This window comes from Elephantulus edwardii, unplaced genomic scaffold (assembly GCF_000299155.1).
Source record: "Elephantulus edwardii isolate Elephantulus edwardi_28Jun2011 unplaced genomic scaffold, EleEdw1.0 scaffold00086, whole genome shotgun sequence".
Lineage (NCBI taxonomy): Eukaryota > Metazoa > Chordata > Mammalia > Macroscelidea > Macroscelididae > Elephantulus > Elephantulus edwardii.
The window spans coordinates 4,181,305-4,197,771 of NW_006399836.1; the positions used below are offsets into that span (position 1 = coordinate 4,181,305).

Genomic DNA, 16,467 nt, shown 5'->3' on the forward strand with positions numbered 1-16,467 from the left:
CGAGAGAATAGTGCAACAATGAATGAGTGGAAGCCCAAAATCTCTGTAAATGTTTATGAAAATTAATAAAATATAATTATAGAAAAAAAAAAAAATAATAATGCCTTCGAAACCACTAGTCCTAGAGGCAAGGTGTACTACTGTGCCAGCACTGTGTCTTGGCAACAGTGATACTGATGGCTTGCACTTAGTCTTGATGAGACCCTCCCATATGGTTTTGCTTTAAGGTAAAATGCCATGTGACCAAGAAAACAGAAAAATCTTCAGCTAAAGTGGGCTGACAAATTCCTCAGTGCTTTGTCCACACCTCAGAGTCACTGAACTGTGAGGAAAAACCAGTTCTCATTCCTGGCACTTGCAAGGAAGGACAACAGGAGCCTTTACCTGGCTCCTCTGGAGCCTCTGCTCAGAGATGACCACTGGCTGTGACGCACACTCTTAAACGAACGCCGTTTCTAGCCTGTACCTTTCCCTGGAACTGTAAATTTATATGCGCCGTAATTTTGGATCTTCTTGATCTTTGTTAGCTAGTGGATCAGGTTTAACTTCTACTATACAATTATCATAGGGAAAGTAAAAAGAATTATGTCTCTAAGAAGAAACAACTAATATTAATGGTAAGAGATACAAGAAAAATTTAATTTGCCTTTCAAAGTGCTGAGGAAGCCTCATGCTCATTAAAAGGAGCAAAGTATGTTCACTGAACAGAGATGTTCACCGGGCTGTGGGGAAGTTACTGACAAGGGCGCATGACTTCAAGGTGCCCACTGAACTCCAAGAACTTATGTTTAAGTTTGGAAAAATGTTTTCAACAGCAATCATACCTGTGATGTCAGCTTCCCAGCCTTCTGCATCAGCTCGATTTCGGCAGGAGATTTGACCAGCCGGAGGCGCTGTACCAACTGCTGGACCGCCTGAACTCTGTTCTTGCTCCTCGCTTTGGCTTCTGTCACAAGCTGCATGTATTCAGAGTGAAGCTGTGCGTGAGGGGGCTTCATCCAATCATACCAAACCGTATTTGTCTCAGCTTAAAATGAGAAGCCAAAATCCAATTTAAAACAAACCTAACAGCAGTGATAACAAACACCAAATTATCAGAATGATTCGAACAAGAGTCACAACTCTTAAAAGAGTTGTGGGGTGGAAATCTAAAGGACTGCGGGTAAATTTTCTCAGGGCCAATGTAACTGAAGGGTCCGACTGTAAACCACTGGACAGACCACTTCCCCTAAAACGCTAAGTATTCATAGACTCAATGTACAGCTTTTCTGTTTCAAAACCTCACTGCTCTTCCTAAGAACAGACAGGTGGGACTAAAGGACATGGGTTGAGAACAGTTTAATTCACTCACTTTAATTTATTTATTATTTATTATTAATTTATTAACTGTTAAAGAACAACTGCTGATCAGTTAAAGAACTCACTACTGATCTAGGAGACTGTCCTGTAACTATACTCAAAAAAGATAAGTAATCAGATCATGACCTTTGAGCTAAAGGACTGCATTCCATCATAAAAAGATCTCAGTACTAGTGAAAGGAGGGGTTTTTTTTTATGTTTTGGAGCAATTATTCATTGTTCTAAAAGCATAATAGTTACTAATGTATTAATTACCACTTCTCCCTTTCCACCTTCTGTCTATTCCTTCAGGGCCCCAAGGATGATAAATTATCCTTGATAAATACAGACCCAAGAAAAAGGTCTTCATCTGTCTGAACTATACATGCTAAGAAGGCTCATTATGGTATTGATTTCCATTTAACACCAGATCTACACCAGTCCTTTTGAGCAGCATTCCTAACACTCAAAATCTGGAAGGCTGTATAAGTTTCTGAGACTAACATGTACTTTGAGATGGTGTGTGTGAGGGGCATCCCTGAGAACTTTTTTTTGGAAATGCATCAGTGACACAGTGCCCTAATTCCCAATTTTCATCATTTAAAAGTAAGTTCATTTAAAGTAAAGACGGTTTTATGTATGTATTACATGAAAACCACTAATCTTCTAATAGAAATTCAATCATGATGTTGTTGTTATATGCCGTTGAGTTGTCTGCAACTCAGCAACCCTATGTACAACAGCCCTAACCCCTGCTCTATGCCATGCCAATCTTACTATCTTACTGCAAATCTCACTGTCTCTGACACACCTATCCACATAACCCCAGTCACTGAATCAATCCACCTCATGGAGGGTCTTCCTCTCTTGGCTGCCCCTCCACCATCTCAAGCATGAGTCCTCTCCAAGGACTGATCCTGCCTTGAAACATGCTCAAAGTATGTCAGATGAAGCTTCAGAATCCTTGCCTCCAAGAAGCAGCCTGGTTTCACCCTCTCCAGGACAAACTTGTTCAACACTCTTCTCCAGTACCACAGCTTAAAGGCATCAATTATCCTTCTATCATCCCTAGTCACTGTCCAGCTCTCTGACACACAGCAAGTAATTGTGAAGACTCTGGCCTGGATCAGGTGCACCTTAGTCTCCAGACTGACATCATTACTCTTCAAAACTTGGGAGAAGTTTCTAACATCAGATTTTCCCAAAGCAATTTGTCTTTTAATTTCCTGGCTGCTGGTACCAAGAGTGTTGTCCGTAGAGTTAAGCAAATGGAAGCTGTTAACAATCTCAGTATCTTCACCATCAATCATGCTAGCCCCCCCTCCCCCCTTTCTTTTCATGAACTGTCAAACTGGATCCAAATGGCACAGTAGGAGACTGCCCTCGTTCTCCAGCAGAGCATCTGGTGGATTCAAACCATGTGCCTTTTGGATTGCAACGCAGATTCTTGCCACTAGGCCACCAGAGCTCCCTCAATCATAGCCTTTTAAAAACTTTCATGTGACTCTGATTTCATTTATCTTTCCTTTTGCTCACTGCTTTAAAGTAGCATATTACTAATGTCAAGAATGGTAGATGAGAAGTACTTCTGAGAAAAAGATTTTAAGTGAGATTTTAACAATCCTGGATTGATGAAATTGAGATTGATTGCTACCAACTAATTCAAGAAACCAAAAGCTAAAAAAAAAAAAAAAAAAATTAAAAGCCCCATTGTCCTTTTAAGTATAATCTGAAGACATAAAAAGTTTCTACTAACTGAACAATTACCTCTGTAAATATTCATATTAAGGGATAAAATAATCAAATCAAGTGTACAAGGACTTGCATACGCCAACGTGTGGTCCACTGCTCTCATGTAAACACTGCTCTTTCAGAAGCTGCCTTCAAGGATGATTAATACATAAGAACACTGGATTCAAACTTGATAAATCATCCATAACTCTGGTCAAAAAATCTGTTATTTTCCAATCACATTCATCAATCTTATTCAGCAAATTAAGTTGATTTTTACATAAACTAAGGAAGGAAAAAAGAACTTCCCATACCTGAAGACTTGTGACAATCACTACGACAGTTACAATGTAGTGCTGATTCTGAAGAAAGTTTCAGGATAGGAATCCTAAAACATTCTGAGTGAATGTCATCTCATCAGAATAAATGTAGAATACGTGACTGAGGGAGAACTGAAGGCATAAATTCTTATTTGCTTGTTAAAAGTTAATTTGTAAAATCTAAAGTAGTGCGTCTCCTATTTTACTGTGCATGTGATCTCCTGGGAATCTTGTTCAGATTCTGGTTCAGTAGCTAGAGATGGGGCCTGTGTTTCTTTTCTTTTTTAAATTATTTTTTGTGTGTGTACCATCAAATCGGATCTGACTGGTACAGAAGGAAATTGCCCCTCCTTCTCCAGCCGAGCATCTGGTGGATTCAAATAGAGTACCCCTGGGACTGCAGTGCAGCTTCTTGCCACTAGGCCACCAGAGCTCCGTAGAGGCCTGTGTTTTTAACATGTTCTGAGGTGACGTTGAGCACTGAATCATGGATCATTCTGAGACTACCATCTCCTTTTGAAGCTGGCAAAGTGTTTAGTTAAGAAGTGATAAGAAGTTGTCAATAAAGTGGTCAATCATCTTGAAGAATGGCTCATATCTACCCTCCATTCTTAAAAGAAATTCTCTCAGACTTCCAAGCAGGGCAATTAAAACAGCAATAAATGAATAATTTCATGAAGACCTATATCACATGAAGGAATGTGACCCAGACTAGCTTGGTCTTCTTAGAAGACATGGTCCTGTCATGGTGGTTTGGGAAACAATGTTGTGATGATAATGTTAGCAACAAAGCATTCTGTCTACTCTTGAGTTAACGTAAAGCAGGTCTAGCCCCAGTCGAGCCTGCAGCTGGACTTCTGCTCCCATCTGTTACCTTTCAGTTTGGGCACTAGATGCTGAAATTCCTCTAGTGTATAGGCTTCATCCACCCCAGTCAGAGCAACCGCTCCATCGGTGCCTGATCGGGGGCCATCCCAGAGTTCTCGATTGGGGTCTCTCCGGGGCACAAAGAGCACAGCCTTGTGTGATGGTAACTGCTTCCCAGGAAGGCTCTGGAGGACCAGAATGCTATCAGGCTCTTGGAATCCACATAAGTACAAGAAATTGTTGTCCTGGTGGAAGGTGTAGGGGATGTCGTTACTCATGTAGTACGTAGGGTTGGACAGTAGAATCACAGTCTGGTCTGTCCCTCTCTGTCCTGGTGCTTCCTTCTGGATCAGAGACATCAGTTTGTGTCTGCGAAGTGCATATTCCACCTGGGACAGTCCTGGTGTCACCTCTCCTAAAAGTAAGAAAAACAGTAATGTTTTGTGTTGCTCAAGTACCAAAGAACTGAAAACAGTTCAGTATTAGGTGGAGACATGTAAGTTCAACTCTTTATGTCAAATCTCCTCAAAGATTCTGGGAGGCAACCCAGGCTTCAAATTGCCATTCCCTGCCTTTACAAAACTAGGCTCATAACTCCGTGAGAGTCATCATTTTGGTTCATTCTTTTACTCATTCAAATAAAATATTATTGAACAACATTATGGGCAAAAGGGCTACGTTCTCTCCATGATTTTCTCAAAAGAGAATAATTTTTCCTGAGGGCACAAACTATTGCCTGTTTATTCCATAGTATATTTTCGGGGACTTAGAATAACGAATACAGAGTGCATTTGACAAATGACTTGCTGTTTTTAGAAAAAAAGCTAATGACCAAAAAGTATTCCCTAATTACAGATCAATAATTCCTTCTTAATTCCCAAAGTATAGCAATGCCTTTCAAATAGGACTTGTCAATTGCTACACCTTTCTATGGTGACCTAAGGGCCAGGCCGATTTTTCTATCTTTCAAAAATGTGAATGGTATCATCCACCTTTTGGTGCTGTCTTAAGAATCCAACTAGATGATGCCCCCCCAGCATGTGGCTCTTAAGGTTTGAAGACTCCCTAGAGACTATGTGGAAAGCTACAGATTTCTCCTGCTCTGTAAACTGCTCACAGCTGGTGTTGTGTCCCATCGAGTCAGAACCAAGGGCATAGCCGACCCTCCAAGCAGGTTTTCAGAGACAGTAAATCACATGAGGTGACTGTCCATCTCTTTCCGTGGAACAGCTGGTGGAGACAAACCACTTGTCTTGGGGTTGCCAGCGCAACTCCTTACCACTAAACTTGTGGCATGCAATTTCAAGTTATCTCAGATTCCTTTCAGTCTCACCTACAGGTCCCCAAACTCCCCATATTAGGAACCTTCATTATGAAGTGCCATGTGTTCTTAATTATTAGTGTCTGTCAGACTACCTGGTTGCTGGTCCAGGGATGTCTAGGACAACGTTTTCCTTGTTGTTGTTGTTATGTGCCGTCGAGTCGCCTGCGACTCATAGCGACCCTCTTATACAATGAGAATCATGCCTCTTTGTACTTTTAAGATCCTAAGCAAAAGAATTACTAAAACAATCAGTCTAAACTTAGCAGTAATAATAGTGACAACATTATTGAATGCTTGGTATCTGTCACGCAACTGGCCCCCAATTTGGGTTGAGTCTGTACAATGAGATCACTCTATCCACAGGGTCTTCCTTGGCTCATTTTGGAAGTACACTTCCTCGACTCTAGTCCTCATTTATCTTAGTGTAGAAGCTCTGTTGGTCAACATGACAGCAAGACACAGGGATAGTAAGTGTTGACTGAGTTTGAGCTGCACTGGAGGGAAATGAGCTTGGGTTTCTTGCAGAGTAAGTTGGCTATTACTATGACTTTCTGCTTTCCAGGATGGCACCTGTGAGTCTGGCTTCTGGTATTCACATCCCTGAGTGGGCCCTTCTCCAACAATATTCCAAGGCTGGGCTGTATGATGAATAAAATGTAACGTTAGTGACATCATATCAGGCATTATCGCTTGTCTTGGGCACCTGCTCTTGTCCATTTGGTTAAGACAGACAGCTGTCATGAAATAAGCAGCACTGTGGGGATGCAAAGGCCCAGATGAGGAGGAACTGGATCTCCTACCAACAATCACACGAGGCATCTTGCAAAAGGACTCTTTAGCCCCAGTTCAATGTTCAGATAGGCCCAGCCTCAGTTTAGAGCTTAACTGAAATCTCATGAGATCCCAAATCAGAACCACCCAGCTAAGCTGTTCTTTGAAACTATGTGCAGTAACTTGTAAGCTGTTTTTAACCACTAAGTTCTGGAGGAATCTGTTAAATAGTTGTTGCTATGTGCCATTGAGTCACCTGCGACTCATAGCAACCCTATATACAACAGCTCTACAGCCTGCTCTATCCGGTGCCAATCTTATTGTCTCTGACACACCTATTCCCATTACCCCAGTCACTGACTAGAAGCAGATATCCAATGACATTCCCATGTTACAAAGGAGGCTCCTGAGGCACAGAGCTAGGAAGTGGCATAGCTGGGATCTGAGCTCAGGCATTCTGGATAGAAAATGCTCCCTAAAAAGCAGGAAGGGCCTTTACTGAGTGCTCACCCTATACCAGATGTTGTATAAATGGCTGACATATGTAAAGGGATTAATTGTAGTAACAAAATTTTCTAGGTGACTTTGAGTTGATTCTGAATTCTGTTGACCACATGACAGAGCAGTAATGTCCCATAGGGTTTCCAAGGCTTAGTCTTCACAAGAGCAGATCTTCTGGCCTTTTCGACCACAGAACTGCTAACCTACTTTCTGCCACTGCTTCCTGGGAGATTTTGTGTAAGTCAAGCCCATATACCACGTGAGTTTTTGTGATCTGGCCAACTTTTTAATGTCTATAAATTAATGTATAACCCATTTCCTCTTACGTCACAAATACAACTTATCCTTTCCCTCAATTTTACCTTTCTCGTTTAAAAGGCTTTCCTGACTGGCCAGATCACATTCATTTGTCCCTACGAATATGTATGTTCATTTCCATAAACGTACATATCCTATCAAAACCCTCAAACTCACTGCTGCTGAGTCTGAACCAGCTCAGGGCAGTCCCACTAGTAGGTTTTCTGAGTCTACAAATAACATGGAAGGAGACTGCATCTTTCTCCTGAAGAGCCACAGGTGGATTCAAACCACCTGAGAGGTGCCAATTTTGGGTCAGCAGTACAACCTCCTCTGGACTACACCACCAGAACTCTCTACACATGTCATGTTGTTACAGTTAGGTGCCATCAGGTTGCTTATGCCACAGAGTAACCCTATGAACAAGAGGTCTGACCCCTTCCCTATCCTGTGCCATCCTCACCCTATCAGACAGGCTTGAGTCCAGTGCTAGTTACTGCGTCAATCATTGGGTTGGGGGCTTTCCACCTTTCCTGAGGACTGGTCCCTCCAGACAACATGCTGAGAGTATGTGAGACAGAATTTCCTAATCCTTGTAGATAAATGTAACCATATCACACTGAGCTCCTTCAATAGTGAAGTCTCCCCTGCTCCATTTTACTGTGTGCCTGGCTCCTCACAAGCATCACTTTCAAGTGAATAATCTAGCACACATCCTTTCCTGTCTGTTAACATTTATGTAATCATATATACATATTACATGCATGTGGCCTTCTACTGTTTTCTAAAAATGGGATCATATTATACACTCTTTCCTGGATCTTGATGGGAAATCCCTCTCATCAAGCTACTGCGTATAGCTTCAATATATTCCATTTGAAGTCTCTGTAATATTCTTTGGGGCAGATAGCATTTATTGAATTGTTTCCTTGCTACTACTTCTTGTTGTGAGGTCTGTCGAGTCGAGAAAGACCCATAGCAACTCTGAATAACATACTTGAACCCTGTCCTATCCTGTACCACCCTCACACTTCTTGACACATTAGAGCCCACTGTGGCAGTCACTGTATCAATCCATCTGGCCGATGGTCTTCCTCTCTCCTTCGCCGACCTTCCATCACGTTCCTCTCCAAGGAAAAGTACCTCCTAGGAACATGCCTGAAGTATGTCAGGCCAAGTCTCATCATTTCTGCCTCCATGCCTCCAAAGAACACTCTGGCTGCCCTCTCTCCAAGACATATTTGTTCTTTGGGCAGCACATGATGTTCAGCACTCTTTTCTGACACTACGGCTCAAAGGCATCAATTCTTCTTCTGTCATCCTTATTCACTGTTAGGCGATGTTAAGTAGGAATCAATTTATAGTTGACCTTCCAGTGAGTTTTCAGAGGCTGTAAATCTTTCTCCCAAGGAATGGTAAGTGGATTTGAACCACCTGCCTTTGGGCTGGCAGCTTGCTCCTTATCCACTTATCTACCAGAACTCTGGGAGAAAGAGAGATAATCTCCTCTTACGACATTTACAGCCTCTAGAAACCCGCAGGAGAGTCAGCTAGGAGGTGGTTCTGACTCAATGGCAATGAGTTTTCCTAACTTGTGGGCATTTATATTATTGATAGCTTTTTCTACTTTAGGCAGTACTGTAATAAATATTTTTTTTATTTTTAAAATCTATACCCTGGTAGACTCATGGCTTTGTATATTGATGTTTTTGTTTCTACAGAATAGTTCCCAGGAGAAAAACTGCTGGGACAAAGACTTCTGAATGTTTTTAGTTTCCATTCTCAGTACATATAAGCCTTGGAACTATCTCATTGTTCTGTCAATTTATAGTTTATGTCTCCATGTGAATAACTGCAGGTTGCAAATGATTAATAAAATAGTAACCCTCCACACATCTACAGTAAGAAAAAAAGGGGGTATTTATATTTATGAAGTTGGAAGGAAGTAAGAAAGGTAGGAAAGGGCTTTTCAGGCTAGACTGAATCAGACAAGATCACATATTTGGCCTGGAAGGGAAGGTTCACAGACACTTCTCTTCTCGGGAATGAGCTTCCCAAGTCTGCTGGGATGTTTGGCCAGAAGTCTAAACTCTGTACTGGAGCCGAAGACACCTACTTCTCTCCCTGATTCTGACCAAACACTGACATTTCTCAATGCGCCAAGCACTAAGTATGCTCTGTAGGCAGCGGTCAGTTATAGCAGGGAGATTATCTGATCTTTTTTACCCCCCGTCTTTATTTTCTCTTTTTCCTATGTTTTGCTTTTAGTCAGTTCACAGGTACAGTTGAGGAAGTAAAATGAAATAAATTCATTTTGTGATTCTGGATGTTGAGAAGAAAATGGAAGATAATATCAATGATTTTATCTATTAATTTTTATTAGTAACAGAATATATTTTTTTTCTAGCAGAAAATAACTTTCAAAAAAATCTAAATTTTAAAAATCAAAGCAGAATTAAAAAACTATTCTTTACAACTTTCAAAGAACTCTCTTCTTTGCTGAACCCAATCTTCTACAAATGAGTATATAAGAAAATACTTAAAAGGACCCTTTAATTTACAAGCCTACCAATTACCACCAATGATCACTGACTAAATGCTTCCAAACTCCTAAAACCTCAGAGTAGAAAAGAGCTCTCCATTGAAACAGAAAAATTATCCAAAGTGAAATACTCCTTTTAATAAATGAAAGGGTGGAGGGTATGTGTTTAAAAGGGAGGAAAAAAAAGAGGCATTAAGTAATGAACTTTAACCCCACAGGTAAACTTAGTTTTAATGGCTTGATAGTCAAAGAACTAATTATTAGTGGTAATCTAGTCAGAATTTATTAATAAACTGTTACTGAATAGACATTCTGACAACTTTGTCAAATTGTAAAGCATTAAGAAACCAGTACAAAAGCCAGTATTTCGTAACACAGAATAATTAAGAGTGGAAGGGCTAGTCTAAGAAACTTAATGAGCCAATCAGAAGACTCTGAGTCACATGGTTGGAATCTGCAAATAGTGGGCAAAGTCTCAAAATCAGTTCTGGGGTTTTGTAGCTCAGGACAAAGGCAACTCAAGAGACCAAGAAAAATGTTCTTCATATTCAACTAGCCAAGTAGAAAAGCAAGAGAAGAAACGTTTATAAAGTCTGAAGGATGGGAAGATACAGGTCTTTACTACAATTGAGGTATGTAGTTTCATTATCTCCTGAAACTAACTGTGGATTTTAGTAATAGGTGGTCTTTAAAAATCACTGTTTAATATTAGCTAGAATCGGGATGGGTGTGTCAGAGGCCATGCGATTGGCACAGGATAGAGCAGGGTTTAGGGTTGTTGTACACAGGGTAGCTATGAGTTGCAAATGACTTGATGACACATAACAACAACAACAATTGTTACTGTGTAAAATGAAGTACACCCACTCCTCATTTATAAACATGTTCAGGTCTCAAAGTGATTTTTATCTGGATGCTTTTGTCAACCTCTAATCCACCAGGCCTGGGGACAGATTATCCAGCCAGCAAGGTAAGCATAGGCTTACCTGTGCTCTATTAATCAGTTACCTCTGATTTCATGTGGGTTTACTTCCTGGGCCCAGACAGAAGAAGGAGGCCACCTGGTGCAGAAATCGCTGCATGCACTCACCTTGCACAGCACAGTGCTCCACAGAACGCGTGGAATCAGAAGTGTGGCACGCAGCACTGATGTGGCCAGCAGCAGCACGGTCAGCACCCGGGCCCATCCTTGCTATCCTACGCATGTAGCTCGCCCCTCTACTCATGCCAGATGCACACTGTCAACACTCAAAATAGCTTTGGGGTAGATTTTTACAACTGCAGTAAATGCAAAATATTGGACAATGAGATAGTAAAAATGAAGAACAGGCTTGGTAATGAAGGGAAAGAATCATTTCAACAAGTATTTTACTTTATAAAGTACTAATAGTTGGCATAATTAGTGAGGAGCAATGATGTCAGTTTGAGGACTAAGGTGTAGCTGATTCAGGTCATGGTCATTTCAGTCACTTGCTATGCATCTGAGAGCTGGACAGTGAATAAGGTTGACAGAAGAAGAACTGATGCCTTTGAGCTGTGGTGTTGGAGAGGAATATCCTACGGATTGCCAAAGAATAGGTTTTCATGTCTTGGAAAAAATACAGCCAGAGTACCCAGCAAACCAAGATAGGCACAGGAGGCAAAGATGATAAAGTTTTATCTCATATAGTTTAGGCATGTTGCTAGGAGACGCTATTCCTTGGAAAGGGACATCATGCTTGGAAAGGTAGAAGAATGGCAAAAGAGAGGACGATCCTTAACCAGATGAAGTGACACAGTGACTGCAACAATGGGCTCAAGCATGTCAGAGATGATGAGGTCAGGATTCAGGTTTACACGGTTGCTAGGAGTTGTACTTGACTTGATGACACCTAACAATAACTTGAAATAGGTGGTATTCTGAATATTAGCGTTTATTTGGCCATTTCTTAGAGAGTATAGGCCGCATGATTCCATTTAGATCAATTTCAAGAACAGGCACAACACTCCATACTGACAGAAACCAGAGAATAGTTACACATGGAGATAGAGACTGAATGCAAGTGTTCAAGGAAACTTTATGAACTAACAGAAATATTCTGTGTGGTAAATATTGGGGTCAGCTGTATTGTACCTTTGTCAAAATTCAATGAATGGCATATTTAAGATATGTGCATCTCATGAACATTAATTGTACCTCTGGGGGGAAAATCTAAGTATAGAAGAGGCCATGGTACTTGGGATATTATAGCTAATGTTAGATGGATCTTGGCTGAAAGAAGAAAGCACCAGATGAGTGTGTCTGTGTTCATTAACTATGCAAAGGCATTTGACTGTGTGGGTCACAGCAAACTGTGGCTAACTCTAAGTATGGGAATCCCAGAATACTTGACTGTGCTTAAGCAAAGCCTATACTTGGACCAGCAGGTAGTCATCAGAACAGAGTAAGGAAACACTGCATGGTTCAAAATTGGGAAGGGTGTATGCAGGGATGTGTCTATCTCCATACCATTTTAATTTATATGCAGAACAGATGATCTGGGAGGCTGGGCTCTATGAGTAGGCATCAGGATGAAAGGAAGATTCAACAACCTGCACTATGCAGATGACACAACTTTGCTTGTTGAAACTGAGGAGGACCTGAAGCACTTGCTACAGAAGGTCAAGGACTGCAGCTTTCAATATGGATTGAAGCTCTACATCAAGAAAACAAAGACTGTCAGTACTGTGCCTACTAGCAGCATCATGATAGACGGTCAAAGAGATTGAGATTGATTAACAGCTTTAGCTTGCTCTACAATCAACACTCTTGGTACCAGCAGCCAGGAAATTAAAAGACGAATTGCAATGGGAGAGTCTGCTGTCAGGAACCTCTTCAGAGCACTGAAGAGCAATGATGTCAGTCTGGAGACGAAGGTGCATGTGATCCAGGCCATGGTCTTCACAATTAAGTGCTATGTATCAGAAAGCTGGACAATGACTAGGGATGACAGGAGGAGAATATTGATGCCTTTCAGCTGTGGTACTGAAGAAGAGTAATGAATATACCACAGACTGCTTGGAGAACCAAAAGGTTAGTCCTGAAGAGGGTGAAACCAGGCTGCTCCTTAGAGGCACGGAATTTGAAGCTCTGTCTGACATACTTTGGGCATGTTGAAAGGAGGGACCAATCCAAGAGAAGGACATCATGCTTGGGAGGGTGGAATGACAGTGCAAGAGAGCAGGACCCTCAATGAGATGGACTAACTCAGTGATTGGGGTGATAGGGGTGAGTGTGTTAAGAGACAAGAGGTTGGTTTAGGATAGAGCAGAGTTCAGAGCTGTTGTACACAGGCTCGCTATGATTCACAGGCAACTTGACAGAATGTAACAGCAACAACAAACCATTCTTTGAGGAAAAGGTACTCTAGTAGAGCAGTCCTAGTTTGCTGAGTTGCTAATGAAAAGGGCTGCTCGGCAGCAGTGGTATGAATCTATCAATGGCTCCACAGGACAGAGATGGACAGACTCCTCCATTAAGATTCACAGCCTTGGAAACCTGAAAGAGGGTTACTATGAGTTAAAACTGACTAGAATGCAGTGAACTCGAGGGGGGGGGGTGTCTGGTGGTGCAGTAGTTAAAGCACTCAGCTGTTAACCAAAAGGTCAGCTGTTCAAAGTCACTAGCCACTCTGTAGGACAACGATGTGACAGTCTACTTCCTTAAAGATTTTCAGTCTTGGAACCTTGACGAGGCAGTTTTACTCTGTCCTTATAGGGCTGCTATGAATTGGAATCAACTTGAAGGCAGTACGTTTAGCTTTTGTTTGAGTATACTGACATTAAAAAGTCCAACTGTGAAAATTCTTAATATAAAAATGGAAACAATTTTTATATTAAGACTTTTCACAATGCACACTCATCTTTACCATGGCTATGTTCACAAAAGCAGAAAGTTGGAAACAACCTAAGTGCCCATCAACAAACGAAAGGCTAGAGAAGCTCTGGTATAGTCACACAATGGAATATTATACTGCATTGAAAAATAAGGAACTCATGAAATATTATTAAAAATGGATGACTCTGGAGGACATTATGCTGAGTAAAACATCTCAGTCACAAAAGGACAAATACTTCATAGTGTCACTGCTGTAAAACGGGATTGACCTCGGGGTTGAGGGGTAGACTGAGATAGATGGGATAAATTATGTATACTGCATTCAAACAGATGAGAGAGAGCGAACTGTTTAAAAGGTATACATGATTAGGTATCATTGTCATGACATTAGTCCAGAACGAAGGCTGCATAGTGAAGTGGACTTGGGGAGAGGGATTGTATAACAATGAAAGAATTTTTCTTTTACTTTTCAAAGAGAAGAACAAACGGGAGGTTTGGGGTGGGCGGGTAGAAAAGTGCAACAATGAATGAATGGAAATCCAAAATCTCTGTAAATTTTCAATAAAATTAATTAAAAAAAAAAGACTTTCCACAGTTGGACATTTTAATGTTTAAGATAAACTTTTAAGTCTTTGTGGGGATAATTTTTTTTCGAGATGTCGAGATGTAAGGTGGATTAGCGATCAAGGAAGGGTTGAACTGACATGCCGTCTCCAACGACACTGCCCTTATCATAGAGTTGACGCTGCCATTGACTGTATGAAAGAGCTATCACGCTCACATTTAAGGAGACGCTAAGTTTGGGAAATCTCTGGGACTCGAGGGAGTTGGTCTGACTTCATGGTGTGAAAGCAGCATCTGGCAGAAGAGAACTCCTTTATCCGCTGTGTCTTTCTGCCGAGTATTTACCAAGCTGCTCTTGCTTCAGGACACCTAGGTAGGGATATAGCAAAGAGAAACCTAGGGCGAACAATTTTCAAACATTCAGCAATTTTTTTTTCTAGATTTTAAGGAGATAACTGGGCAGTGTACAAAGGGTATGCATACACAGAGACAGACACAAGTATTTATAAAAGAAAAAATCTACGATACATGTACAAAAACCTCAACAATGATTTGCTAAGCATGCTTATACCCTCTAAGGTGCTTACTGTGCATGTTTATTGACTATGCAAGATTTTTGACTGAGTGGATCAAAATAAATTACGGAGAACATTGAAAAAAAAATGGGAATTCCATTCATTTAACTGGCTCAAGTGCAAAGTGCACATGGATTAGGAAATAAGTCTTTCAAACAGAAAAAGGGGATATCATATGGTTTAAAACCAGAAAAGGTGTGCATTAGGGGTGAATCCTTTTGCCATACCTATTTAATATGTACGTGGAACAAATAATTAAAAACCTGGACTATATGAAGAATATAGTATCAGGATTAGTGGAGACTCTTCAACAGTCAGCAGAATGCAGAAGATCCAACTGTGCTTGCTGTACGTGAAGAGGCCTTGAAGCACATATCAACAATCAAAGCCTACATCCCTCAGTATGTACTACACTGCAGCACTAATTGGGGGAAAATCATCACAACTGGACCAATAGGTACTATGACAATGGAGAAAACACTGAAGTTGTCAAAGATTTGATTTTACTTGGATCCACAATCAACATGTATGGAAGCAGCAGTCAAGAAATCAAATTGTACATTGCCCTGGGAAAATCTGCTGTTATGAACCTCTTTAAAGTGCTAAAAAATAAGGATTTTAGTTTAAAGACTGAGGTGTGCACAATCAAATGGCATGTGAAATTCGGACAATTGAATAAAGATCGAAGAAGTGATGACTTTGAATTGTGGTGTTGGCAAGGAATTTCGAATACACCACAGACTGCCAAAAGATCTCTGGAGCTCTGGTGTGGAGTTGGGCTGCCATTCCAATGTAGGATTTACCATGAGCTACTGGAAGAATCCTGGAGGATAGTGGTAAAGGGTTGTTCTGCCAATCCAAACGCACATGGTTTAACTCTACTGGCTGCTCCATGGGGAAGAGATGGGCAATCTCTGTGTGATTTACTGCCTCTGAAAACCCAATGGAGTTATGGGTACAGAAGAACCACCACCACACCATCAAGAGACTAAACAAACATTTGTCTTGGGAGGACAGCCAGGTACTCACTAGAGGCAAGGATAACGATTTTGTCTCACATCCTTTGGGCATGTTACTGGAAGAGGTTAGTCTTTGGAAAAGCACACCATGCTTGGAAAGTTAAAGAGAGTCAGCAACATACAGAAAAACCTTCAAGAAGATGGACTGACAGAGTGGGTTTACAAAACAATGGTTTAAGACAGCAGAGAATGTGAGGATGGTGCAAGATAGGGTGAGTTATGGCAGCATTTCAGTCTGCTGTACATTTTTTCCACAACTTGGTGGTATTTAACAAAAATTTTACACACATATATGCATATATACATAAACCAGCCATAACACTGATGTGCCAAAAAAGGTAATGGTTACCCATAGTGGACAGTGTTTGGTGGAGCTTCCTGACTAAATCTAGCTTGGAAGCAGGAGTGGCACCCACTTTTGAAATGGCTTGCCTCCGGAAACTCTATGAACATACAGAAACAACCAAAGTTATCCAAGTGTGCAGGTCTTTCATTCATAGGGTTGCTATGAGTCGTCTATGACTGATGGCACTTAACAACAGTAACAATGACAACATAAGAGAGCTCTGTTGACCTAGTGGACAGAAAGTTATGCTACCAAGCCCAAGGTGGGTGATTTTAATCTGCAGCCCTCAGGCCTGGTTTAAACTGTTTTTGGTCAAACCTTCTTCTAAGTGGTATAGCACTGGTCTGTGCATTGCTGTATGGAGGTAACTCATGGTTGCTGTGATGCTGAACACTGTGACACTGATGTGCCAAATG

General features: G+C 41.0%; 1 protein-coding gene across 1 annotated transcript in view; it reads right to left on the reverse strand.

Annotated features, from left to right (window-relative positions):
• XPNPEP3 (X-prolyl aminopeptidase (aminopeptidase P) 3, putative) overlaps positions 1 to 16,467 on the reverse strand; it is an 81,407-nt gene that overhangs the window by 36,721 nt on the left and 28,219 nt on the right. The window contains exons 3-4 of the mRNA XM_006890092.1: positions 4,264 to 4,671; positions 825 to 1,027 (exon numbers count right to left, since the gene is read on the reverse strand). Coding sequence (XP_006890154.1) covers positions 825 to 1,027; positions 4,264 to 4,615 — 555 coding nt within the window. The 5' untranslated portion in view covers positions 4,616 to 4,671. The remainder of the gene's footprint in view (positions 1 to 824; positions 1,028 to 4,263; positions 4,672 to 16,467) is intronic.